At 53.7% G+C, this 27,375-nt stretch overlaps 1 protein-coding gene across 3 annotated transcripts in view; it reads right to left on the bottom strand.

The window, feature by feature from the left end:
- Positions 1-27,375, bottom strand: part of CAMK2A (calcium/calmodulin dependent protein kinase II alpha) — a 64,675-nt gene that overhangs the window by 14,449 nt on the left and 22,851 nt on the right. For 2 of the 3 annotated variants that reach the window (XM_025292422.3, XM_025292421.3), the window contains exons 3-14: positions 26,731-26,790; positions 19,733-19,787; positions 18,819-18,884; positions 18,636-18,708; positions 15,528-15,630; positions 13,860-13,943; positions 13,625-13,719; positions 12,484-12,606; positions 12,026-12,109; positions 10,491-10,533; positions 7,961-8,001; positions 2,318-2,366 (exon numbers count right to left, since the gene is read on the bottom strand). In XM_025292422.3, coding sequence (XP_025148207.2) covers positions 2,318-2,366; positions 7,961-8,001; positions 10,491-10,533; positions 12,026-12,109; positions 12,484-12,606; positions 13,625-13,719; positions 13,860-13,943; positions 15,528-15,630; positions 18,636-18,708; positions 18,819-18,884; positions 19,733-19,787; positions 26,731-26,790 — 876 coding nt within the window. Of the gene's footprint in view, positions 1-2,317; positions 2,367-3,352; positions 3,386-7,960; positions 8,002-10,490; positions 10,534-12,025; positions 12,110-12,483; positions 12,607-13,624; positions 13,720-13,859; positions 13,944-15,527; positions 15,631-18,635; positions 18,709-18,818; positions 18,885-19,732; positions 19,788-26,730; positions 26,791-27,375 lie in introns of all 3 variants that reach the window. The other variant, XM_025292420.3, reaches the window with a different exon arrangement.

The raw sequence follows: 27,375 nt of genomic DNA, 5'->3' as shown, positions 1-27,375 counted from the left end.
TCTCTTTAAAAGGGACATAAATGAACTAAAATTCAAGACTTCACAAATGTTCCCATCCTGATATCGCTAAAGCAGAAGATAATGATTGTAAATGTCAGACCTTGGGGATACAACCCAGAGCCGTTACTCCAGGTGGAAAATGTCTTTAATGGGTCTGCACATGGCACATTGCATTAATAGCGCATACAAACTTTACGTTCTATTTCAAACATTTCTCTGTCGGTTTAACATATAAATATTTATCTTAAAATAATCTTTGAGTAAAACTGACTCTCCAGGAAAATGCCGTATGGCTTCCAGTCATTCAACCATGAGCTCCAGTTTGAAAGAAAAGAAATTAAGATTTATTACACAGTGACCATACTCCAAGCACTGGGTAAGCACTTTAGACACAGCCTCTTGTTTCATCTGCACAGCAGTCCTCTGAGCTTGGCGCTGTTATCATCATCTCTTTATAGTTAAGGAAACGGAGGCTCAGAAAGGTTCAGTAAGTTGCCTAAAGTCACCCAGCAAATAGACGCCAGTGAACAATTACAGAGCTTGTTTGCCTCCACAGACCCTGTCTGCTCTGAGACCAGGATTATGAGGCCACAACCAGTCTCCTCAAAACACCCAGCACCTAACTCTTACCACTGGGACAGGGAGCCTCAAATACAGCGAATGTCTCAGAAACACCCTCTCTTGCCCCCCCACAAACCTATAGAATCGGAATCCACAAGAGCAGGGCCAGGAATATGGTTATAAATCATACTTGAGGGGCTGAGAACGCTGGCCTGATCCCAAAGAATTTTTCAAGATAACGTATTTTGAAGGCTGTCCCGAATGCCATGGTAGAAACTTGATTTGCTCTGGCACCAAGCAATGGTGATGGAGTGACCACCCCCCACCCGACCCCACTCCCAGCTGGGAATGACCAGAGAGGGATACACACAGGGTGGGCCTACTCTTCCAAACATCCTGGTAGAGGCAGGAGGCAGCTTCACAGGGTTTGGTGTGTCAAAACTGTCTTAACTCAGCCTGAATGGCAGTGGCACAGAATATGTATTACATAAGAAAATGCTCTTTTCCTCATGACTGTATTCTTTTAGAAGCAAGTCGTCTAAACTCCTGAAAATATCTCGACTGGCACCACTGTGGTCTCTCCAGGTCGGTGCTGGTTTTCTAGGTCCCAGAGACTGCCCAGGCATCTCGGATACACGCCTGAGTGTGAGAACCCCCAGCCTTGCCGGGTCTCCCTGTCCTGGGGCAATAAGGAGGGCTGGGTACAGGCAGAACAGCAGGACATCACCGACTCATCCAAGGACTTGGTGCAGATGTCAGCACCCCACCCTCCCTCCTCTAAGCTCCAAGCACACTTGCCACCCGGCAAGGCCTCCCCAGCCAAGGTTACAGGCCAGGCCCTGAGGTACACTGCTTGGGTTCATATCCTAACTGTACCCTTTATGAGCTCTGGGACTTTGGGCAAATTTACTCAACCCCTCAGGTTCTGGGCTGTTGAATGGGGTTAATCACAGTACCTTCTTCCTAGGCTTGTTGTAAAGCTCAGGTGAATATCAAGAAGTTGAAACATGTCTCGCCCACAGCAAGTGCCCCATAAAAGACAGCCATTATTATTCCTGTTGCCGTTCTATTATTTCCTCTCTTACTGTCAAATCACATCTATCTGGGGTCTTGCTCCCCCTTGCATCTGAGTGCTGGTGAACACTATTAGTCACTGGCTACAGCAGCCCCTGCATTTTAGGTTGGTCTTTTTTTTTTTTTTTTTCTGGCCATGCTGAGTGGTATGCAGAACTTCCCCAACCAGAGATCGAACCTGTGCCCCCTGCATTGGAAGTGCAGAGTCCTAACCACTGAACCACCATTGAAGTCCTTGGGTTGGTCTTAGGCAGTGTTTCCCATATTCCAGTTTGTTGAACTTTCTACATTTCTGCTTTCCCTTCCTTTACTTCGAGTTTTTAAAATCAACTCATCTTTTTTAAAAATTTCAAAAACACTCCCAAAGGAAAATGTATACTACTACATTTATGACTTGACTATGTTAATTTTTTCACATTGAATTAATTTAATACATGTTAAAGTCAACACATAACTGCTGCCGTAAGAAAAGTCCATCCAGGTACCACTAGTAGGCCAGACACACCATATGGGGAAATGCTGCCCCACAATGTCCCCAGCCTATAGGGAGCAAAGTTAGGCTTTCTGTAGAGAAACAGGACACAGAGTTGGCCTAGGGGCCCCTCCAGGCAGGAGACTGTCAGTGAAGGGGGCCCACCAGGAGGCCTGGGAGACCTGATGCTGAAGGCAAGGCCCCTCCTACCTTTGGTGTCTTCATCCTCAATGGTGGTATTGGTGCTCTCTGAAGATTCCTGCCAAAAAGAATACGGGAGGTGGTGAGGCCCACTTGCTGAGCAGAAAGAGGAGGGGTCAGCGGGAGGCTGCCCCAGCTGCCCGATGCTGCGGCCCCGTTTCCGTAAGCCTCATCGGCTCTGCCGTCCAGGTGCTGCACTGAAAAATCCCGTCAGCCTTCCGAGCCTAAGGAGGGCACGGGCCCAACTCAGCAGGCGGCTGGTGGAGGGGAGCGGGGTGAGAAGGAAGGGGTGGATGCACGGAGAGCCCTGGCCTTTCTGGGAGGGCTGGGTGGGGCGGTGTGGGGGGCTGTCCTGAGCCCTGTCTGCTGGAGGGAGCAGAGAGGGGGTGTGGGGGGCAGAGAGGCACATGGTGGCCACAGGATGGGGAAGGAGTACACACACTGGCAGGGGAGGAAGAGAGAGATGGGGAGGCCCAGTGGGAGAGAGCCTGGGCTTTTCAAGGGGAGAAAAACCACACAACTGAGGGAGACAGCAATGGAGTCAGAAGAAGAGGGGCGTGGGCCACGCCACCACAGGAACCCCTAGACAGAGGCAGGGGCTGGCGGCTCCTCTGCCACCGGCAGGCCCTGGGCTGCCTCGCAGAAGCTCAACAAGGGCCTCCACGGCTTTGGCCAGACCAAGCCCCCCAGCGGCCACAACTGGCACAAACCAAGCCCTGAGCTGAGTTCCAGAGCCAGGGTGGGGAGAAGCGAGAAGCCATGGGCTGGATGTGGGATGGGGTTCAAATCAACCTTTGCTTCCAAGGGAGTTCCCAGGTCTACTGTCAGGCTGCTGGCCTGGGCCATGGAGTTGGAGGTGTCAACAGAAACACGCCAACAACACGCACACACAACACACATATTGTCACACGAGGCACACGTACCAAGCACGCCCTGAGCCCCCTCTCCCCGCCCCGGGTTCCCATTGCAGCCTGCAGGAGAGAGGCAGGAGCGAGGGTTCGAGGCCCAGGATTTACCGGCGTTTGGGAGACGGCAGACACTCACCATTAACTGAACGCTGGAACTGGACTTTCTTTTCTGGAAAAACAAGGAGAAGAGATGGGACAGGAAAAGACACAGCGTGAAAACGGCAGGGAGCAGAGGAACGAACAACAGGGGAGGGTTGGAAGGAGGATGGGCCTCGGGGTCATTCTCTGTGGTCCCTTGCCAGCCAGTGTCGGGACAAGGTCAGGGCCACCAGCAGCAGCTGACCCGGCAGGGACAGTCCTCTCCAGCCTGGAGTTCTGGGGCCTTACGCACAGCTGCCTGGGTCTCAACAACCCAACCACCAAGCTCCAGGCCAAGCCTCTTCTGGACCTGGACTCCCCTTACGCCAAACTGGGATGTGGAAACAAATCCTGGGTCTCAGATACTAGTTGCCTAAGGCCTCCAGAATCCAAAGCTCTTGAGGGACAAAAGGTCTGGAGACCTTTTGTGTCAGCTCAGGTCTGGAGATGAGGCTCAGTGTCTCCTCCTAGGCTCCCCCGTGTCTCTGCTGAGAGGACCCCACTCCTGATTTGCTTGCGTGTCACAGTCACTCAGGAAGCTTGTCCAAAATACACATAACCGGGCCCCCTCTCAGGAGTTTGATAACTAGGTCTGCATCAGAGCCTGGGCATATTTATTTTAAATGATGTTCCCAGGTGATTCCAAAGCAGAGACAGGGGTGGGAACCAGTCCCCTAAGTGACCTCAAAAATCCTGAGGGTCCTCCCTTCAGCCTATTCTAACTTTGCAGGGATTTGTCATGTGACCTGTGGGAATCAAGGGAAGGAAAGAGGAACATGTAAGTTATCTTCTCCCTCTTTCAGTTCTAAGCTTGGAGTCTTAAAGACTCACACTCATAGAGGTTGCAGGTCAAGACTGACACTTGCATCGCACAGGTGGGAAACTGGGGCTCAAGGTGGCTCAGATGGCTACTAGCAATGAAGAGGCTGGAACCCCCGATGCAGGCCCTCTGCCCTGTCTAGGTCTTCAGGTGCCCACAGCCTGATGGCTCCTCATGGCTCATCCTGGAAGCACTTACATCTGAGAGGCCAGGAGGCTGTTCCCTGAGCTGCTCTGTGTGGGGATCAGCGGGGAGACTTGAGATGCCCTCCGGGTAGGCCTTTGCCGGGGGAGGCACTGGGTATTCTCTGAGGGTCCTCGGGTCTACTTCTGGGCTTTCTGACTCCAAGATCCAGGAGCCTGAGACCCTTTCCTCTCCACCCAGGGCCTCTGCAGAGGTGACCAGGGTGGCTCACTGGGCTTTCCCAGTGTTGGTGCTCACAGCCCTGCCTCTGCCCCAGCTGGCCCGGGCGGTGTGACTTCCGCAGCCAGCAGCCAGTCCTTCCTGCCCTCCCTTCTCATCTCCTCCCCTCTCCTTTCCTCCTAGTGTCGGCTTCACTCCTGGCTGGAGCCGGGCCAGGCACAGTGCGTGTTGGACGGGACAGGCCCACACAGCTCGGCTGTCAGCAGAAACCGGAGAGTGGCGTAGGGGTCAGGAGGTTCCAGGCAGGACACGAGGGGGGAACACAGAGCAGAGACTGTGCCAGATTCGGACGTACAGTTACAGGATGGGACATGGAGGGGTGGGGTCATGACGCACAATGGGACACCAACAGGGGCAGTGAGTGGGGTTGAGGGGTGGAGCGGCGGCCCCTCTTCGTGGAAGTAGTGGCCTAGTAGTGGCTGGGACGGGGGGGCATTGCTTCTTGGTAATGGAAAGACTCGATTTTCCTGAATCGCAAAGATGATGATGATACTAGCAATAATCCCTCACCAACCAGCATGTTAGTTTCATTTCAAAGGTGGGCTGTCCTCAGAAGTAGAGTCACATCTCTTAGAACCACACGGAGAAGATGGTTCCAAGGTTGGCAAGGATGGTAGAAACGGACGATGGTCAAAATTAGCCTTGAAAAGCCCTTAAAAGCCTATCAAGTACTGTATTGTGTTACATCTTGAACCGAGTTTTTCCTCCAGCGTTGGAACCAATCAGTGCTTCTTCAACTAAGCTCTGGGTGAAATCAGTGGTTTGTCTCTAGGGACTAAGTTGGAAGAGGAATGTGTGTTTCCCACTTTGGCTGAGCACGTGTTGGTTGCCAGAGAGCATCGTGGTGTGACTCCACCAGGCCCGCCCCGGTGGGAGACCCTCACCAGCTCCCCGAAAACAGCTCTTCTCCTTTTGCACAGATGACGGAACTGATGACCCAGAGCCCCAAGGGAGGGAACAGTGGGGCCCAGGCTCAAAACCCTGGCTTCTTGACTCGAGGTCCGGTTTCAGTCAGAGTAAAAACATGAATGGACCTCCCAGAACAACATCTTGTAAGCCAGATCCTGGGCCAAGCCCCTTGGGTCATTCTCATCTTCCTGCTAGACATTCCCCCTCCTTCATCCCAAGCAGGGGGAGGAGGCTGAGCTGCAGAGAAAGGTTCGGGCCAGGAACAACCCTTGTGTGTCTCTTCTTCCACGCCCAGGCCACCCTGAAGAGTCACCCGGAGTCTGTCCTGCACTACAGGGAGCAGAGGCATGCTCTTCAGCGGTGCCCACTGGAAGGTCCTGCAGTGGCCAGCCAGAGCCCTGCCATGCTATAGGACGTCCTTGCCCTCAGACAGCCTCCGCCTCCTGGCCACGACCGGAGAGAGCCAGACTAGAGCTGCGTTCCACGACCTGGCCTGAGGGAGGCCCTGACCAAGACTTTGCCACAGTCATACCCGAGTACCAAGCAGACCTCGGCAGCCCTGTCTGGGCCCCTCCTCCCCCTCCTCCTATGTGGGCCTCAGCCCACCATCACCTGTGGCCTCTGCCTCACATCCCCCAAATAGGATTTTTCCCATGGCACCCAGCACCCCTAGTGTCTACACACGAGGGCCAGATTGAGCCCCAGCTGCACCATGCCTGCCCCCCACCTACACTGCACAGCCCTCCATCACCCTTTCAAATTGGGAGGGGAGGAGGTGACTCGTGGGTAACCGCAGCAAGTAAGCCAAAACTCAATCCTGGATTCCATTACAGCATCTGGGACGGATGCGTGTCAACTTTGTAAATTAGGCTGGCTTTAGATCTGTGGTTTCCAAATATTTTTTTGAGCAAACTTCAGAAAAAAATCTTACCCAAAAGTCCAACACATAGAGCAGAAAAGATAATACCATTGACTAGCCTCTCATGAGTGGGTCTCACACGCCAAGGCTATGCGAAGTCCTCAAAACACAGTATCTTAGTACATCCTCACAAACAGCTCTGGGAGGTGGGAGACCCTTTCTACCCGTTGCTTGAACAAAGAAAGACAGACTCAAGAAATTCAAATAATGGGCCATAAGCTCACCCAGGCTCTCTCAACCACTGTGATGGCTGGTCCATGGAGCTGTTCTGGCTGAAGTAGGTGAGAAAGGCCCAGCCCTCTCTGCTCAGTCTCCCACTTTTCAGTTCCTCCCCAGATGCTGCCAGAGGTGCCTCCCAAGAAGCTTTGGGCTCCAAGGAGTTCCATTTGAAAATCATGGGCTTTGACTGATAACCAAATAATTACATATTCCTCAAGCACCCAAGATGAGAAGAGAAAATGATGTTTTGTTTGTTTTTAAAGCTGAAATCTTGGAAATCATGGAGTTCACATCGCCCAGCTTCCCCACTGTACTTATGGGGAGACTAAAGCCTTCAGAGGGCTAAGAGCAGAGAGAAGGCCCATATCCTGGCTTCAGGCAAACAGCCTAGTCCCCTCCATGCAACCCCTGGCAGATCAAAGCCAGGGGCCTGAGACTCTACATGCCACTATGAACCAAGCCATGAAGCCACCAGACCACCTGGGTGGCTGTGTTTGGACAGCATCCCACACCTTCCAGTGTTCTGGGCATAGACCAGCCCTGGGGCCCTTGGCCAGGCAGGGCTCTGAGCCCAGAAAAAGGCAGGGTCTCAAGAGAGGAGAACCCACAAGGCGAGCCAGTGGCAGGGGAGGAGGGAGCTGCAGAGAGCAGGGAAACAGGCCCCAGAGAGCAGAGGGAGAAGAGAAAGGAGGGAGGGATGGGTCAGCAGGGTGTGGAGGGAAGCAGCTCGGGCATCAGGGGTGGGGACGGGCATCAGGGGTGGGGATGGGGCAGGCCTGGGTTGGGGGTGGGGTGGGGTGGGGGGATGGGAGGAGGGGATTCTTAGCTCTGAACCGGCAGGCCTTAATGGGGGTGGGTACCTCTGGATGTCAAAGCCGAGAGGACTGGCTGTCCATCCCCTGCAGGCTTTGTAGGTTGGACTGGGGCATGCATTGGGTCAGGGGCCCATTCCAGCCAGCCCACACTTGGGAAGGAGGAGGTCACCCCTCATGACATCTCTGTCCCTTCTTTGTGCCCTCTCACTCACCAGTCTTCCAGAATCACAGAAATCTCCTTTAATTTACCCTTATGCCCACCCCAACCCCAAGCCACCTGCCTCTCCCACACTCTTTCAACCCTCCCTTCCCCCACCTGCCCCCATCCATGCTGGTGGAAGGGTGGGCACCGAAGCCCAGGTCTCTGGGTCTGGGGACCCCAGGCTGCATGGGTGAGCGCATCTGCCCAGAACCCCATTGGCAAGCCTGGCTCTCACCCCAGCCCTGCAAGCTGGGCCCTGCAAGCCAGAGGCAGGCCCTGCTGAGCTGGCTGGGGCTTACCTTCACACCATCGTTCTTCTTGTTTCCTCCACTCTTCCCGCCTGCAGAGGAGAAAAAGTAGAGGGTTATCAACACCAGGCAGGGCACCAGGGCCCACAGCGCGAGGAAGAGCAACATCCACGGGCCACGGAGGACACGGAGCCGCAGCAGCTATGTGAGGAGACCTCCTCCTCTTGCTCTTCTTCCTTGTGGGGTGGCCCAGGGACTGCCGGTAGCCCACCGCGTAGGGGTGGGCCTGGGCTCCCCCCGGTTCTCAGCAGTGTCAGGCGTGACCCTCTGGCTCCATGGGTTGAGGAGGTGCCCACTGTGCCCCAGACCGTGGGAGCGCTTTCAGTCTGGGGATTCCCTCCAGATCGCGGTCAGCACTCGTGCTGGTGGTGGCCAACCCGGAGGCCCGGCTCCCCAGCCCAGGGCTGGACGCTCCCTCCCCGCCCCGGCCGGCTCTAATTTTAGCCCCATGCTGCTGCGGAGGTCATGTGTCAGCCCTGCCTACTCACTCTGGACAGCTGCGAGCTGCATTTTGCTGGTGATAAGAAGCAGATGCCCCCCCGCCCGACTCCCTGCCCCTTTGGTGCCCACCCCAGCCAGAGCACCCATTCCCTGAAGAGGCCTTCCCATCCTCAAACTCTAGAGCTCTGGGCTGGGGCTGGCCATCTCCCTGGTGGTCAGGAAAAGCAGAGCAACAACTCCCAAGAAGGCCCATTTCCTTCCTTCTCACCTGCTGGCCAGAGCCCTTGGAGAGGGCACCAGTCAGGACAAGGCATGAACGCCCAGCCCTGCACAGCCTGACTTCTGGCAGCTTCAGATCTCAAACAAATGGCTTTAAGTTAAATGAGACACAGTACTTGGCACGTATGCAATAGATGCTCAGTAAACAGTAGCCATGCTAAATCCTTCACCGGATGAGAGCAAGCTGGGGAGGAGAGGCAGTACTGAACATGATGCCCCAGAGGTTTGGAAGGATGGAACTCACAGCTGGTGCAGCCCGCCAGTCATCCTCACATTCCCACCGATGACCCCTCTCAGGCTCTTGTGCATTTTTCCCCTCTTGCCAAGTTTCCACCTTGCAAAGCAAGTGGGGGGCGGGGTACCTCTGGATCCCAAAGCCGAGAGGAATAGCTGTTCCATCATCCATGTACTCTGTGGGCTGGACCAGGATACACAGCAAGCAAGGGGAGGACTTGCCCCTCATGCCTCCAAGGGGCCCCCCTCTCACTCCAGCCCACTATGACAGGACCGGGGGTCTCCAGAGGCCACATATTCTAATTTTCAGGAGATTTTCTATGAAATGAAAATGCTGGAAACTCTTGCCCACTGCCCCCCACCAAAAAAAATTTTTAAAACACCACTGGCCCCCCAAGCACATGGAGAGAGAGGGAATAACTTATGCACTCCATTTTGTGAGCTCTGGACTAGAGTGCCTGAGGGGCCCTTCAGTTGTTAAAAAAAGACTCTGACTGCCTGGGTGGCTCATCTTTCAGTTTAAGGAACTGCAGGATCCCTGTCTGGGGAGCACGTGGGAAGGCAGCTCTGTGTGGTGGGGAAAGCCCAAATCTGAAGTTCCAGGGCCTTCCCGGGCCTGGGTCTTATTCTGCCAGCTGGTTAAATGGGCAGGTGGGCCCTCTTAGAGAAGCCAGGCCTGCAGCTCCCCAGATCCGAGCCCTCATGGTAGGGCTAGCCACCTGTCCACAGCAGCCCTCCCTGGCCGGTCCCGGCACCAGCCCCAGCCAGAGGGCCCCTCGGGTGAGCTTTGCTATATCGGCTCAGCTGCCCCGTCAGCCATCCTGGGCTCCCCAGGGAGACGCCTCTGGCGGGCGCTGGCCACGGCACTCTCCAGCATGCCAAGGGGAGCTTCTTGCTAAGCCCTGATGCTAATCCCTTCCCCTTCTCTCTTCAGGGCCACATGCCGCAGGTCACTGGGCCTTCCCTGCCTTAACCAGCCTGGCTTTGACCAAGGCCAAAGGCTCCTACCCTGGACTCCTTGGTGACTCAGCCTAGTAAGGGCACGTGCTCTGAACTGGTCACACCTGCCCTGAAAGTTCCCTTTAGCAGCATGACCTGGGGTGTGTCAGAGTTGACCTCCCTGAGCCTCTGCTTCCTCATTCAGAAAACAGGGGTGGCAATGCCTTGTCACAAAGGCCACAAGAGTGAAAGCATGGGAACTGCTTGGTAACTGTGGGGAACAGAAATGCCGCTCTCCCTGGGCCTGGCTCAGTCCCTCCCACATCTGGACCCTGACATATGGGGAGCCTCCCCACAGCTGGCCCAGCCTGAGAACCCAGCACCGCTGTGAGGTAGGGGAGGTAAGGGTTAACTTCTAACCCTTCCTTGTGGGCCCTTGGCTTGATAACCTTTGACCTTTATCACTTCTGCAGGTGGTATCAGGTGAGCTAAGCCCTAATCACTGAATCCTCTACAGCCCCCATCTCCCCAGGCCTTCTGGCCTGAGCACACTCAGATACCCCATCCAACAATGCCCCCACCTCCTGCAGGATGTATGTGAAGATGAATCCGAGGTCCTACCACCTACCAGAGAAGTTCCTGGTGGCCAGCATAGTGGTGAGGATGGCTCCCTGCAACAGAGAAGAGAAGGCGGTTTGGGGAGAGGAGGCCATAGGTGAGGGGAGAGGAGGCAGAGATGGGAGGGGTGGGGAAGGAGAGGAAGGAGCTCCATTCAGACACAAAAACCTTCTGAAGCTCCTTGCCCTCCATTTCTCCCACCCCCCCAGCCCCGAGACCATCCCCGCCTCCCGGGAGAAGGGTGAGGCAGAGGTGAGCTAGGCCTTAGCTGGCACTGCTCAGGGGATAGGGCCATCCAAGGAGCAGATATTAATAGATCCCACCGGCCTGGCCAGAGCTGGTGGATGTGCTCGGGGACACCTGTCAGTGGGGGTTCCTAAAGGCCAAGGAAGTTTCCTGCTGGGGCAAGGACACCAGACTCTGCACCCCTCAGCTCTCTCTGTCTCCATCTTCTGCCTGGACACAAAGCTCCTCCCTCTAGTGCTGGCTCATCCCCCTCTCTGTAGTTCTTGGGCTCAGAACCTTAGAGGATTAATGGGGAAAAACCCTCCTCTATCAATAAGGGGGCTGGAGACCAATGGCCAATTCAGATTCTCTGAGTCCAACGGTCCATGATTTTAAGACTCCCTGATTCTGACATTTTGAGACTACATCTATGACAGCTCCCACTGAGGGTTGGGAGTGAGACTCAGTTCCCCTGGCATCATGCTCACCACCACCCCCTTGGCCCATGTCCCTGTCCTGAGCCACTACACCAGGCCTGGGGCAAGCTGGTGAGAAAGTTCTGAAGGAGCCAGGGCCTCAGCATCTGTCACTCAGCATGCTGATGGCTTCTCTGTTCCAACCAGCTGGGGGCCCCTTGGTCATCCTTCCTACCTGCTCACAGGGCCCCCAGCAAGGTCTAGGACAGGACCTGTCACAGCCTTGAGAACACACAGACCTGCTGAGAGGCCAACAGCTCAGGGCTCACCTAGGCCACACTATGACTTCCTCAGGGCACAGCCCCTGCCAAGTCCCTTGGCCATTCCTTTCCAGCAGTTGGCAGCTGGGGTCTCTCACCCCTACCATGGTCGCATATCATTCCTGGAAAAATCTCCCTGCCCTACTGAAACACTTGCTGTCCCCCTAAGGGGTCAAGCTCATGCTTCCAGACTTCTGCACAGGCTATTCTCCGTGTCTAGAACACCTGCCCCATCTGACTTTACACTGTTAATACCTGCTTATCCTTCGGGATCTCAGATCAAATGCCACTTGCCCAGAAAGGCTTCTGGGATCCTTCCCTAGTCCATGCAGATCTGTTCCCCTCTCTGGCCCCTCTGTGGACCCCCACAGCCTCAGGGAAGCACTCACCACTGCCCCGTCCTGTCCTGGTCACTTGTCTGTCCTCACCACCACTCACTGCCCAGCTCAGACAGCCAGTGGTTAATAACCCACGTTGACTCAGTGAAGGAGAGAACTAGTGAGCGGGTCTCTTGGCCTCTGTGCAGACACAGGCCAACCTATTCGCTTGTTTGTGGGGCATGGAGGATGAGGACCTGCTGTTACCTTCAGTTTTCTCCTGGCGTTGAACTTCTTCAGGCAGTCCACGGTCTCCTGTCTATGCATGCAGGAGGCCACGGTGGACCGGTGCTGGAGGAAGTAGGGGAGAGGTCTGTGAGTGGAAGGCAGGCCCACCCGAGGTCCCCCCACTCCCAGAATATCCTGTGGATGGGGTGGGTATCTTGTGAAGAACAGTTCTCTGTTCTAGGGGATGGTATAAACATCTTGGCACGAGATATTTGAAGCCTATTTAATAGCTCCCCCCACCAGTCATGGTGCCAACTCAGAATGCCTCCCACTGCCACTCTCCACCTGAGAACCACAGCAAGGTCGGTCTCTTGAACTAAGCCCCCTCAGGCCCAGCATGGGTCTGAGGGGCAGCAGGCAGGTCCAGGACACTGTAAGGGTCTTGATCCTGAGGTCTGGAGGGATCCTCAGGAGGGGCTTTGCTGAGGAAGGCTCACCGAGATCCAGGGGTGTTTGAGGGCCTCAGCGGCCGTGATGCGTTTGGATGGGTTGATGGTCAGCATCTTATTGATCAGATCCTTGGCTTCCGGGGTAACGGTGTCCCATTCTGGTGACGGGAACTGGAAGGGGCAGAGGGGCCAAGTTTGCCCAGCCTACCCCAGGCCACCCCTGCGATCCCCCAGCCCCTGACTGGCAGGGGAGCAGGCAGGGGTCCTACTGCCCGTCCATTCGGGCATCCACAACCAGGAGTTGGGGCAAGGTCCCCTGACCCCGGGACAAATCAGGGCAATGGCGGGGGGAAAGGAGGCCTCCCTCTGCTCTTCTGAGGCCCTGCCTTATCTGGAGAGCAGCAGGCCAGTGGTGACAGCCCAGACTTCAGAATCGGAAGGTTGGGTTCAAGTCCCAGCTCTGCCTCCTGGGCTGTGTGACCTTGGACAAGTCACCTTGGACATGTGACCCCTCAAGCTATCCCTAGAGATGTTGTAAGGATTAAATATGATATAAAATGCACGGCACATGGCTCAATAGGTATCAGCTGTGCAGAAAAGCAGTATACTTGGTAGGCAGAAGCATGGACACTAAAGCCAGACTGCCTGGGTTCACTAAAGCCAGCTCTACCATTTCTTAGCTATGTGGTCTGGCCAGCTATTTAATTTCTCTGTGCCTCAGCTTCCCTATCTGTAAAAAAGCAGTATTAACAGTACCTATGTCATGATTGGTATAAAGATTATAATAATAGAAAGCATTTAGAAGACTGCTATGTGTGTCAGCTATTATTACTGTCTATCTATATACATACAATATATAATTGTGTGTGTATAACTATGGAGAGATAATCTGGCTTCTGGGGCCTGCCCCCTCTATATCTCACCCTACTTTTGTGCTGATTCTGCCTCCTGGGGCCCCATGAACTAAATCCCCATCACTTAGATGCTCCAATCACTAGCATGGCCAGTTCATCGTCTGGCCCCAGTCAGCCCTCAGGCTCCACCTGCTGGTCACCCCCACCCCATAGCTAGAGAGTGGCAGGAGGGCAGGAGGGAGGCGTCCTTGGGTCTCCGGCCTCACTGGGCCATGACTTCCACTGGACGGGACCCAGGGGCTGGCAAGGAGGCTGGAGACAGGAGCACCACTCACATCATAGGCGCCAGCTTTGATCTGCTGGTACAGGCGATGCTGGTCCTCATCCCAGAATGGGGGGTACCCCACCAGCAGGATGTACAGGATGACCCCTGGGGAGAGGACCAGGAGAAGCTTGAGCCCCAGGAATAGGAGGGACAGAGGGCACGTGGAGGAGAGTGATGGGAAATGAGAGAGAGTGCACCAGAGGGCAGGCAGCCAGGAGAACGGAGGGGCCTTCAGATGGACTCACCGCAGGCCCACAGGTCCACGGGCTTCCCATACGGGTCCTTCCGCAGCACTTCTGGGGAGAGGTATCCAGGTGTCCCTGCGAACCCTGCTCCCCAGACACACAGACAGGCAGACACATACACAGAGGTTGGCACATAAGTAACTGGGAACAAGATCCTGCTGGAAGAGGGATAAGGCTGCCCTGGAGACGGGGAAAACACCCCCTGCCCCCAGAGCCAGCCAAGGGCTGGAAGCCCTGACCTGGTAAGACAGCAACACCTCTAGACCAGGGTGGACAAGGGCAGAGTACGCGGTCACCACCTGCCTTGAGAGCCTCATGGCACTGATCCATCCCAGGGTCCTTCCCACAGGGCCCTGCCTCAGAGTCACAGATTTCTGGCAGAACCCTTCCAGAAGCCTCCACCAGTCAAGTGCTGGTGGTCCTCGAGATGAAAGGTCCTGGCCTGTCAGCACCAGATTGAGCTGAACCCTCACCCACTCCCCGCTCCATCCAGGATCTGGTCCTGGGGTGGCAGGAGGCCTATCCCGAACACTGGCTTTGTCCTAAGTCCCTTAGGTAGGTCCCTTTTCCTTTGGGGCCTCAGTTTCCTCATCTGTGAAACAAGGGATTAGGGATTTGTATCCTAAACACCTCCCAGCACTGTTGGGAGAACTACTTAAAAAAATGGACACCCAAAATGTTTTGGTAAGTTACTGTGAGAATATTTCCTATTAAGGAGTATGTATGCTAAGCAAGGGAGAAAGCAATGGCACCCCACTCCAGTACTCTTGCCTGGAAAATCCCATAGATGGAGGAGCCTGGTAGGCTGCAGTCCATGAGGTCGCTAAGAGTCGGACACGACTGAGCAACTTCACTTTCACTCTTCACTTTCATGCATTGGAGAAGGAAATGGCAACCCACTCCAGTGTTCTTGCCTGGAGAATCCCAGGGATGGGGGACCCTGGAGGGCTGCCGTCTATGGGGTCGCACAGAGTTGGACACGACTGAAGCGACTTAGCAGCAGCGGCAGCATGCTAAGCAAGACTGAGAACTTTCCATGCCTGATCTCATTTAATCTTCACACAGTCCCAAGGAACATACTTTTATTATCCCCATTTTACAGACGAGGAAATGAAGTCTCAGAGAAATGACTCACTCAAAGTCATACGCCTTGTAAATAGCACAGTCAGGATATGAACCCAGAGAGCTCAAGCTCCTAACCACTGATCAACATTGCTCACTAAAAAGTATTCCCAGATAGCCGAAAGGACTCAATTACGCCAAAATCTCAAGAGCATGCTGGGTCAGTTGACTCCACCCCTTTTAATTTCCTTTGACCTATTCTTAGTTTCTTAGCCCCCGTTCCTCATCAGTAAAATCAAGATGATAATCTAGCACCCAGGCTGCTGGGGAACTCACGGAAGCCCCCAGCCGACAGTGTTGGATGCCCTTGTGAAGAAGTCAGGTACTGTTTTAATGACAACCAAGTCCCAGGCCTGGACCCCAGGGAGCTAGGATGGGCGATAACCACTGATGCAGAGTCTGGGTAAGGAGCCCTCTGCTCCCTGAGCCCTGGCTGGAGCAATAGCCACCTCCAACCAGCCCCCGCTCGGGCAGAGAGTTCCTAGAGGCCGATGTGTCAACTCAAGGCTGGCTGCCAAACCCCTGCCACCCTCTTCCCCCACTCACCAAACCATGCCTGCTGCTCGCCCTCTACCTCTATGGCCAGGCCAAAGTCTGCCAGCTTCACCGCAGCGCCCTTGAGCTTGGAGGCCAGCAACAGGTTCTCCGGCTTCCCAGGACCAGAGAGAAGAGGAAACGTGGGAGAGGAAGAAGTCAGGGGACAGTGAGCAGATTCAGAATCTCACCTCCAGAGATCTGGGTTTTCAGGAGGAGCAGCTGAGCGATCCAGAGGCTCCCTGTCCCTGCCTCCCTCCAGCCCCAACCACAGGACCCCTGCACTTTCCAGAGACGGGACTACCCCACTGCAGCCCTCCATCTGCTGCAAACGGAAGACCATTTTTCAGCCTGCTAACCCCTCCTTCAGCTTCCAGCAGGGTTTGGTTCTGGGGCTGAGGTGGAGTGGGGCAGTGCTTCTACTATACGCCAGTCACTGGGCTAAGGGTTTTGCATACATCATTCGATTTGTCATCCCAACAATCCTTTAGGGTAAGCATTCTCCTCCAGTGGCCTCCTTACATCCTCAGAGACAGTCACTCTCGTTCCACCTCAGGGCCTTTGTACTTCCTGCTCCCCTTGCGTGATTTGCTCTCCCTCTGAGCTTCACAGGTGTGGCTCCTTCTCATCATCCAGCTTTCACCATGTCACCTCCTTCAAGAAGCCCTCCATGACTACTCTATCTAAAGGAGGAGTTACCAGGTATCTTCTGTCTTAGCAGCTTGTTGTTACCTTCATAGATCTCATCACAATTTCTAAGTGTTTTCCCATCTGTCTATGTGCTTATTCATTATCTGTTACCTCTGTGCAATATGAGTTTCTGTCCACCAATGTATCTCGGAGAAGGCAATGGCACCCCACTCCAGTACTCCTGTCTGGAAAATCCCACGGATGGAGGAGCCTGGTAGGCTGCATCTGTCACCTCTGTGCAATATGAGTTCTGTCCACCAATGTATCACTAGCACCCAAAACAGTGGGCAGCACATAGCAGGCACTGAAGTATGTATGAAAATAAGGAAACTGGGGTTCAGAGAGGGTAAGTCACTTGATCGAGGTCACACAGCTGGTGATGATAGAACCAGATCGAGGCACAGTCTGGCTAGAGATGTGCTCTGAGCCCCTCCAGACTGATTGCTGCAGGGCCTCCTACGTGCCACCTGTCCTATGGAGGCATGAAGGCTACCATCTTCTGCTGAGTCTGAGGACAGAAAATCCTTCTCAGGACAGAGAGGTAGTTAGCATGGGGACTTTCTAGTTAGAAAGCCCTAGCTTCTGATCCCAGTGCTGCCATTCTATGCTATGGAACTTGGGTAAATTCATTTCACTTCTCTGGCCTCAGTTTCTACTCCAAAAGTGGGAATAATGACTACTTCATGGGGTGGCATATGGATTAATTGCACTAAATCCCTGTAAAGCATTTCCCAGTGTCCTACAAGTGTTTGATAGGCATCAGTACTCATACTTTTTGTTTGTAGATGGGGGGTGTGGGCTCCCAGTCTCTGCAGACAGCTGATTTCCTCTGACCCGCTTTCCCACTAGAACTTAGGAGGGGTTCCACATCCGACCTTTCACTGCCCAAAGCTAGGCAGGACGCAAACAAGTATAGCTCCATCTGCCCCTGGTTAAGGCCTCTTTGGTCCTCTGGGGACTGTGTTCCCAGCATGTCCTGGGTCTTGGTAGCTGTTCTGCCCTGATTTGATGAATGCGCCACTAATTAATCTACCCAGAGTGGCCTAAATTTGTGCTGCTTCTCTCCCTGTTCCTCCTCTCGGGCAGGGGCTGTGGCTATAATGGGAACAGGCCCCTGGGGAGAGCTGCCCTGCAATCTGGCCAGAGACCCTCTCTGCATGCACACTTGCCTTCAGGTCTAGACTGAGACACGGGGAGCTCACCTGGGCTCAGGTGCGGAGCCACAGATGGCTCGTGAACGTCAAGGGTGAGCAGGGGTTCTGGTCAGAGCACTGCCTGCCAGAGAGGGGTCTGGGCTGACAGGAGGAGGGCCAGGGAGGGGCCAGGACGAGGAAGGCTTGGGAATTCCATCAGGGGGAATGGAGAACAGCCTGCAGAAGCCTCAGGAGCTACTGCAAAGCCACCCACGAGCCTCCAGGGCTTCTCTGTGCTGGGGGCTTGACCTCTGTGTGACCCCAAAGGGTAGAACTGGGGTTCACAGGTGAAGCCCCCAGCATGGGGAAAGACTGGAGGAACATTTCCTAACAGTTCAAGGGGCTACCTCATAAAAAGTGAGCTCATAGTCCCCAAAAGTCAAAAAGCAGACGGTTGATGGACACTCAGCAGGGTCACCTAGAAGGGGCTGCTACAGAAGCAGGAGGTGCGGTCAGTGGCTTTTTAGCCCCAGCCCAGTGAGGGCAGGGGACCTGGGGTCAGGAGGCCAGGGCTCCAGTCCTAGCTCAGGCACAAGTGAACTGCATGTTCTCGAGAAAACCCCTTGGACTCTTTGGGCCTTTGTTTCCTGCTCTGCAAAATGGAGATGATGTTAGGCAGCTACCAGTCACTGATGCTGTGAGGCCCAGCAGAGGAGCACCATAAAGCTGTGCTGACCGGGCCAGGCTGTGCAGCCAGGGCCAAACCTACACCTGCATCTGCTTAGTCCTGCTCATCTCAAGTGGGAAGAGGCAGGACTCGGAAAGCCTCAAAGCCTGCTTTCCTACCCATCACTCCCTTCCAGAGACCGGAAGCAAGACTAACAACACCTCTACGTTCCGGGAACTGTGCTGTCCTCCTTTGACATCCTCACTGACCCTGTACCGAGGTTGCTATGGCAACCCCCACTATAATGAAGCTGAGGCCTTGCAGCTAGAAAGTGGCCTCGCTGGAATCTGGACCTCCCCCAGAGCCAGCCTTGCCAGTCTAGCCGCCTCTCACCTGGCCCGGGACTGGGAGTCGGGAGACCTGGGTCCCGAGTGCAGATGCCCTGCTTCCCTGAGCTCAGTTTCCTCATCTGAAGAGTGGGGAAAAATTTTCCCACACAGCGCAACTCAGGAAAGCTAACGGGGCTATGATAACGACACTGGCTCCGCAGGTTGAGGGAGGGGCTGGGCGCAAATGAGCGGGCTCCTGGTGAGCCGGCCACTAGGGGCGGGGGTGGGGAGGGTCACTGACCTTCAGGTCCCGATGCACCACCCCCATCTGGTGGCAGTGCAGCACGGCCTCCAGGATCTGCTGGATGCAGTGACTGGGGAGAGAGAGGGAGGGGCGGGGGGTGAGGGCGGGCCTCCCCTGGGAGGCCCCAGGAGGGAGTGCCCTGCCCCCGGGCGCCGCAGCCAGGCTGCACCTCTCACTCACCTGGCATCCGCCTCACTGTAATACTCCCGGGCCACGATGTCTTCAAACAGCTCCCCGCCGGTGACGCTGGGGAGACAGGCACAGAGTCACCCTCCCACAAAGGTCCCAGGTGCCGCGTCTTTTGGAAGAGTCTCCAGAAAGTTAAGGATGGGGCCCAGGGACCTCAGAAGCTCAGCCCCAAAGGGAGGGGCCCCAGAGGCCACGGGGATGCCCTCTGGTATAACTCCCTTCCTGACTTCCAGTCCACCTCCCCTCCATCCTCAGCCTTCTCCTCCACCAAAGCCAGGCTGAGGTCAGGACAGGGGGTAGAACACTCAGAACATGTCGCTATGATTCATCAGGCTCTTGGAAATCCAAGGGCTGGAGCTTTTTGTTGTTGTTGTTTTTTAATAGACTTTTTTAAAGAGTAGCTTTAGGTTCCCATCAAAATTGAGCCAAAGGTACAGAGATTTCCAATAGCCCACTGCCCCCCGCCCACTCCCCGGCCCCAGCCATGCACAGCCTCCCCCACTGTCTCAAGTGCTGTTCTTTACAGATGAGGCCAAGAACCACTGAGGCCTCTCAGTTCGTGATTGCTTTTCATTCAATTGCCTGGCTTTAAAAACTTTAAATTTATTCTGAAAGGAAACTTCATAGCACCACTAGAAATGGAAAACCAGCATCACTGGCCACAAATAGAAGCAAAACTAAATATATGATGATGAAAGTTAAAAGTGTTTGTTGGTGTGTCAGGAAAACCAGCCTGCACTGCTTGGGTGGCAGGCCTACCACGTTTTGGGAAACTCTATCAGAAGAGAGAATTCAGCCCAATCTGGGGGCTATGGGGACACTTCAAACCAAGGGACCCAGTGGAGTCACCCCTGCCAGGGCTGTCCCCATCCCCACTGGACACCCCAGGGTGAGGCCAAACTTACAGGTCAAAGATCAGGTAATGGTGTCCCTCCTCAGAGATGCTGTCATGGAGCCGGACTGCAGGAGGGGCCAAGGTAGCTGGTTATGCAGGACTCAAGGCTCCCCACTCACGCCCCTCTCACCCCTCAAATAGCCAACATTCCAATTTCTCTGAAAGTCACTGAGCTCAAGCCAGTTACGAGGTGCTTTGACAAAGCATGAACAAAGGCTCACCTCTGTTGTGTAGTCACTCAGTCATATCTGACTCTTTGCAACCCCATGGACCCCAGAAGAGCCTTCCAGGTTCTTCTGTCCAAGGGATTCTCCAGGCAAGAATACTGGAGTGGGTTGCCATTTCCTACTGCAGGGGATCTTCCCAACCCAGGGATTGAACCCACATCTCCTGCATTAGCAGGTGGATCCTTTACTGTCTTAGCTATCAGGGAAGCCTTCACTGACCTCAGGCATCACCCAAAGAAGCCTGAGCATAAAGACAAAAGAACCCAGCTTTGGTCAGAGTTTAGTCCCCTTCCCTCTCCAACCTTCAGTTTCCCTGCTGGGCAGGCCAGGGTCATGGGAACAGCCTGTGACTCAAATCTCTGCCACTTGCTAACTGTGCATCTTTGACCAAGTTGCTATACCTTTCTGAGCCTCTTTCCTTGCTTGGAGGGCTTCCCTGGTGGCTCAAATGGTAATGCGTCTGCCTGCAATGCAGGAGACCCAGGTTCCATCCCTGGGTTGGAAAGATCCCCTGGAGAAGGAAATGGCAACCCACTCCAGTACTCTGGCCTGGAAAATTCTATGGACAGAGGAGCCTGGTAGGCTACAGTCCATGGGGTCACAAAGAGTCAGACATGACTTCACTTTCCTTGTTTGGACAATGAGAATGAAACTCCTGGAACTGCAGGCTTGTTGTGAGAATTCCATGAGGCACATAATCCATGTTGACTCAGTGCTGGCCCTGCGCTAATGGCGCTCCTCTGCTTCCAGGTTTGAAGAGATAACAGAGCTTGTGGACGAGGGAATGACAGCAATCCCAGAGTTCTGGCCTGCTGAGAAACTGTCATCTTTTCATACCTCATTTACCAAGAACAGAGGCAAAGCTCCCAGGAGCCCAGAGCTTCCAAAATTACCCCCTAAGCTTCTTTCAAAAAAAAAAAAGAAGGGAGAGCCCAAGGCCTGGGGCTGACTCTAGGGGGCCTGCACCCTGCCAGCCAAGGGCAAGTTCTCCCAGGTCAAGTTCATGTCCTCCCTGTACCACAACCTAAACAGGTCCATGGGCAGGGGGGAGGGTGGGCTCAGAGTTATGGTACATCACACAATGGAAAATGTTAAAATAATGCAGCAGTTCTTTATTCACTAGTTCGGAATCATATCTAAATCTTGTTGTTTGGTGAAAGAGCAAAGCAGTATGCACAGTCCTTTCTAAAAAGGAGGCTACATTTCAGCTTGGGTATGGCGTTCGTCTCTCTGGAATGATCCAGCGATGTGGGCACTGAGGTGGCCTTGGGGAAGGGAATTAGGACAGCTGGAGTTGTGGGCGGGTGAGACTTTTCACTGTAAGCCCCAGTGCCATCTGAATTTCTGCCACATACAATATTGAGTCCCTTAAAGCATATGGCCCTCATGTCGCTGTTCAGTTGCTCAGTCGTGTCCAACTCTTTGTGACCCCATGAAATGCAACATGCCAGGCTTCTCTGTCCCTTCACTATCTCCCGGAGTTTGCTCAAACTTGTGTCCATCGAGTTGGTGATACCATCCAAACATCTCATCCTCTGTCGTCCCCTTCTCCTCCTGCCTTCAATCTTTCCCAGCATCAAGGTCTTTTCCAATGCTTCAGCTCTTTACATCAGGTGGCCAAAGTATTCTCCGCATAAAGTTTGGAGAGTGGGTGCCTCCACAGATGGGGACCCGAGATGGAGGATGAAGGGATACAAATGTAAATAAAATGTTTTTTAAAATCTTAAATGTATATATTTATAAATAATGACTGAAAGATGCTTTTAAACTATTTTAAAGCAAAACTAAAAACTAAGTAGCCTGAGTATGTATAATTTAATCCTGCTTTAATTTTTTAATCAACATTTTATAATAAAAAATTTCAAAATACAGTCAAGTGAATACCTACGTACATACTACTTGTTGCTGCTGCTGCTGCTAAGTCACTTCAGTCATGTCTGACTCTGTGCGATCCCATAGATGGCAGCCCACCAGGCTCCCCTGTCCCTGGGATTCTCTAGGCAAGAACACTGGAGTGGGTTGCCATTTCCTTCTCCAATACATGAAAGTGAAAGTGAAGTCGCTCAGTCGTGTCCGACTCTTAACGACTCCATGGACTGCAGCCTACCAGGCTCCTCCGTCCGTGGGATTTTCCAGGCAAGAGTCCTGGAGTGGGGTGCCATTGACCACCTAGATTCTGTTATTAGTGTTTTCTCATATGTGTGTGCATGCTCAGTCTCTCAGTCATGTCTGATTCACTGTGACTCCATGGACTGTAGCCTGCCAGGGTCCTGTGTCTGTGGGGTTTCCCAAGCAAGGTTACTGAAGTGGGTTGTCATTTCCTACTCCATTTCTTACATATGCCTTACTACATTTCTATCCATCCCTTCATCCTTCAATCTATTTCAACTTTTAAGTGCACTTCAAAGCAAAAATAGACTTTTGAAACGTATGTGTGTTTTGAACTGAGCACCTTATATTTTGTGTGTGCAGAATCTGAAAGCCCTATTTTGGTGCCCTGCTCAGACCTCCTGTAGGAAGATGGTACAGCCATCCTGCAGCTGCTGGGGGGTTGGCTAACCATGTGCAGGTTTCCTCCTTCTCTGGAGAACTGCCCACTGCTGATGGAACTGCCCACCTTGCCCACAAGGTTACCTACAGCCTTCAGGCAATGATGAACTAATGTGGGGAGGCAGAGGCCATGCAAAGGGCCAGTCTGCCTTAAAGGAGGGACAGCTCTAAGACATGGTTTATGTTCCAGAGGCCTCCCCACTGCCTCTCCACCTGGGATCAGGTCAGAGTTCGACTTGACCTGAAGCCACATCTCCGCTTGGTTCCTTTCCCCTTCCTCCATCCCACTTCTCGCTAGCCTTACAGGTCTCCCCTGGGAGCACGCCCTCATGTTCCCACACACATCTGAATCCTTGCCTCAGGCTCTGCTTGTAGGAAACCTGACCTGATATGTTTTAGGGAGCTACAGACATCAGATACCACATGGATGTATACATCATCAATGTTAGCTCCAGATGCTGAGATTCTAGGAGATACTTTAAAATTATTTGTTTTATCATTTAGCTACCATAAACTTGCTTTAATAGTGTACCAAGATAAAGTTTTGAGAAAGACCCTTTACTCCAAAAGGATTCTTCAGGAGCAAATTCCTTCTCCTCTACGCTGCTCAGGTGTTTGAGGTTTTAACTCCTTTTGTGTGTGTGTGTGTGTGTGTGTGATTGTGAGAATCTCTGAGAAGCCAAGCTGCATCCAGAACCATCTCAAGAAAGGGCTTTTAGAACCAGGTCAACAGCCATTTGGGAGGAGCTCCAAGAAGACTAGGGTTCCCTCTGGCCAGAAGCCTCAGCCTCTTTTAGAGAAGGTCCTCAGGGCTCAGGGAAATGGACAAAATGGGAGAGAGTGTCTCCAGAGCTTCCTCTAGCTCCGATGGTGCTTTTGTGCTGATTTTGAAGGCTGGCCCTGTGAGCAGGGGGATATGGGCTGGATTCCAGTCCCCACCTGCGGGATGATCCTGAAGTTGGCTTCAGTCCCCAAGAGGTGGCTAAATCTTGGCTCAGGGCACAGGAGACAGGATTCCTCATTTCAGTGCTGTTTTCATGCACAAAACCTCTCTTCCTGTGGTTGGAGGCCACCCTGAGGAAAAACTCAGCCTAGAGCCCAAGAGAGGCAAGGATTCAAAGGCTATGGCCTATGTGACAGTATCACTGCCTGGTGGGGAGACTGGCATGTCTGTGCTCATGGACTTATGCTGTCTCTGGCACAGAACAAACAAATCTGTAACCTAGTTTTCATTTGAGTAGCTGGATTCATGAACTTCTGACATTCTGTCCTATTTCCAACAGTTACAATTTCTTTCTCAGAAATTGAAGGGTCATACTTGTTCCTCTGGCCACTGCCCCCAACAAGACACCCCTGATGGTCACAGAAGGACTGAGAACATGGGCTCTGCAGTCAGACTCTCTGACTCTGCTTACCAGCTCCACCTCTTAGAAGCTGTGTGACTCTGGGCAAGTTATGTAACCTCTCTGAGCCTCCTTTTCTAGCAGCAGGGCCAATACTACCACACTGGACTGGTGTCAGGACTTAACTCAAGATGCCAGTAAGGCGCTCAACGGTGCTTGGCACTAGGAAGAACTTAATAAATGAAGACATCGCCATCTTCATCACTAACCTCACTTCCCTCTGCCACCCCATATCACCTGCTAAACTCTAAGGTTATCTCCTCCTGCTCCTTGGGTGGCTTTTAAGGTGTGGGTGGGGGTCCACTTCATCAGCAGGTGCTAATGGTACAGAGAGCAGAGTGCTGTGCTCCCCGAAGCAAGATCTAGGAGGGAAATGTTTTGTGTATGGTGCAGCTTGTTCCCCCTGTCCTGAGCCAGCGACCTCCCTGAGTTTGTCTCTTAGGGCTAGGCTGTGGCCACACACGGGCAGAGAGCAGTGAGCTTGGCTGGGATCACTAAGCAGGCTGAATAGTGTAGTTTCTTTGGGCACAGACCCACTTCTCAGGTTCTATAGCCACATCTGGACCGATCTGCACTCTTTTGGACAGATTACAACTACTTTGAACTGAGGTGCTTGGAGGCTCAGAAAGTGGTACCCTCCAAGGACCCTTCCAGCCTTGACAATAGCTTTAGGTTCTTCCAACCATCTTCTTGCTCTGGATCTCAGCTCTGCTCTCTACTTCCCTGTCCATCAGCTACCCCACTCGTCTCCCACCCTCATTTCTTCCACACGTCCTCAGAGACTAGCAGAGGCCTTGGCACATGGTGGGGTCTCGGATGTCCTTGACATCAGGTCAACGAATGAAGGAGTCATAACTCAAGTGATGATGATAATGAAGACTATGGCTGCCATTTCTGAGATTCTACCACCTGCCAGGCTTGTGCTAAGTACTTTACTTTCAACATCTCACTTAACCCTCACAACAGCTCTAGAAAGTGGGTACCATGATTATCCTTATTTCACAGAAGAAGGTACTAAGTCTGAGAAGTTTGTAGCCTGCCCAAGCTCAGATACCAAATGAAAGGTAGAATTTGGATTTGAACCCATGTGTGTCTGACTGAAAATTCCATTTTCTTAACCCGAATATTATATATAGTGCCCCAAACCAATGACTCAAAATCTTGATGGCTCGGAGGAATGAGAATCACACAAAGATTCAGGCAAAAGGTAAGTCTTTCGGCAAGGTTGTTCTATTGGAGGGTGTAGATTGAGAAAGGATGGAGCAGCTAAATGATCCATAGCCCTTCCCTGGGGCCTGTCATTGTGCTATGCTTTGTTTGATCATCATAAGCCTACAAGGTATCTATCATTCCCATTTTCCAGATGAGAAAACGGAACTTCAGAGCAGTTAAGCAACATGTCCTGGGTTACACAGCAATTAAGCAGCAAACCCAGGATCTGACTGTAGAATGTCAGCCCCAGAGCCCATAACTTACTGCTCCCTGCTAGAGCTGGGAATGAGCGACTGAAGGATGAAGAAGTGTTGACCGGAGATGACTGCAACTGCGCAGTGACACGTGCACGCGCACGCGCACACACACCCCATCTCCCTCTTCCAGGATTAATGGGCTTTCTAAGACCCGTGGAATTCTACAATCAAAGACCACTCACGACTCCCTCCATTGTACAGTTGGGGAGCTGGAGGCCGGCCCAGATTGGGCAGGAACTGCCCATGGTCATAAGCAGGTCAGGGGCCAACCAGGGCGGCTCCCCGCCAGCCGCCTTGCTGCCCCTTCTCTGACTCTAGCCCCAAGCCTCCAGCTGCTGTCTGTGCGGCTCTGTTCCTTTCCCCAGGCATGGGGAAGGGGAGGTGCCTTATGGGTATAAATAGCAGATGGAGATGCTACTCTTCTGCAGAGGAGTTAACTGTTGGGGCCCTGGACACAGAGAGATGCTTCCCTCCTAAGGGAGAAGGCGTGGTAGCTGTCAGAGTTGGAATGTTCCTTACAGAGCACCTAGATCTTGCCGCCTAAGTGTGACTGGTGAGCCAGCAGCTTTGGCATCACTTCACAGTGTGTTAGGAATGCAGACCCTCAGGCCCCACCCGGACCCACTCAACTAGAATATACCTTTTAACCAGATGCCCAGTTGGTCCAGACAGCTCTCTCCTTGCGAAGATGGGAGAAAGCAGCTCAGAGAGGGTAGTGCTCCTACCCAAGGTCACACAGCCATTCCCTGACAGAACTACATCTAGAATCTGCATTCCCTCCCCATCATGACTCAGAGCCCTGCCACACAGTGATACAGCCCCTCAGCTGTGCAGGGACAGGGGAAGGGAGGTCAGGCAGCCAGGTCCTATTTCAGAGCCATCCTGCCTGCCCTGGGCGCAGCCACTCCATGCAGCCTGCGTTCAGTCCACTCTGGGGCAGGGGCCACCATGGGGCTGGCCTGGAGAGACTGGCACCGCAGGTCCACGCAGGTGAAAAGGGCCATGGTGCCAGGCTGACTCAGCATGGGAGTGGGCTTGGGGAGTGGGCTACACTGGTCAAGGCTAAGCCTGTCCTATTTTCGTCTCTCAGAGCTTCGGAAGTTTTCCTGAAACAGCTTTTCTGAAGGAGGCTGCTGGCAGCGTGGGCTGGGAGGAAGGGCCCCTTCTTCACCTTCCCCCCAACCAAGCTGCTCGCTGAGGAGTATGGAAACCATGAAAGACACCCCCTTTCCCACCTCTATTTGCTGCCATCCCCAAGAAGAGAGCAGCTGTCCCCTTCCCTCAACAAACACCCACCAGGGCAGGCAGGGGAGCTGGGCCAGGGCCCACCCATACCCCTCGCCCATCCCCCATGCTCACCGATGTTGGGGTGCTTCAGCAGGCGGCAGATGCGGGCTTCACGCTCCAGCTTCTGGTGGTCTGAAACACACAGATGCCCAGATGAGTCCAGGGGAGGGAGGCATCTTCACCCACCCCATCTCTCCCTCCTCATAGCCTCTAATGACCTCTCCCTCCCAGGGCCTGGGCAAGCTCAGCTGGCAGAGCCTCTGGGTTCTCCAAGAAGGCAGTGGGATGCAGCGGAAGAGGGACCCAGGCTGCAATGAGGCAGAAGTCCCTTCCCTGCTCTGGGTCTCGGTTTTCAGGGTTCTCAACCGAGGGGCATCTCCTGCCTGTATCAGAGCCAAACTCCAGGCAGCCTGGAACACCCCCACCCCCACATCAGGCTCCGACTGCCCTCCACCAGCCCTGCCCCTCCCACTGCACCTCCTCCTGTGGAACTGCTGAACCTCAGCTCTCCAGGCACGCCCTGCCCAGCCCTCTCACTCTGGGACCTTCGCACACGCGGTTCTCTCAGCTTGGAAAGCTCCCTCTCAGCCTCCCACCTGCTCTTCACTGGCCATCACTCACTCTTAGGCATCCTTGGATGTCACTCTCTCTGGCAGCCCACCCTGATTGCCAGCTGCTGGGGGCTCCTCCTCTGCGTTCCCAGGGCCCCTAGACAGC

Source organism: Bubalus bubalis, chromosome 9, assembly GCF_019923935.1.
Source record: "Bubalus bubalis isolate 160015118507 breed Murrah chromosome 9, NDDB_SH_1, whole genome shotgun sequence".
Taxonomy (NCBI): Eukaryota; Metazoa; Chordata; class Mammalia; order Artiodactyla; family Bovidae; genus Bubalus; species Bubalus bubalis.
Note: the sequence above shows the minus strand (reverse complement) of the source record. Positions and strands in the feature narration are given on the sequence as shown.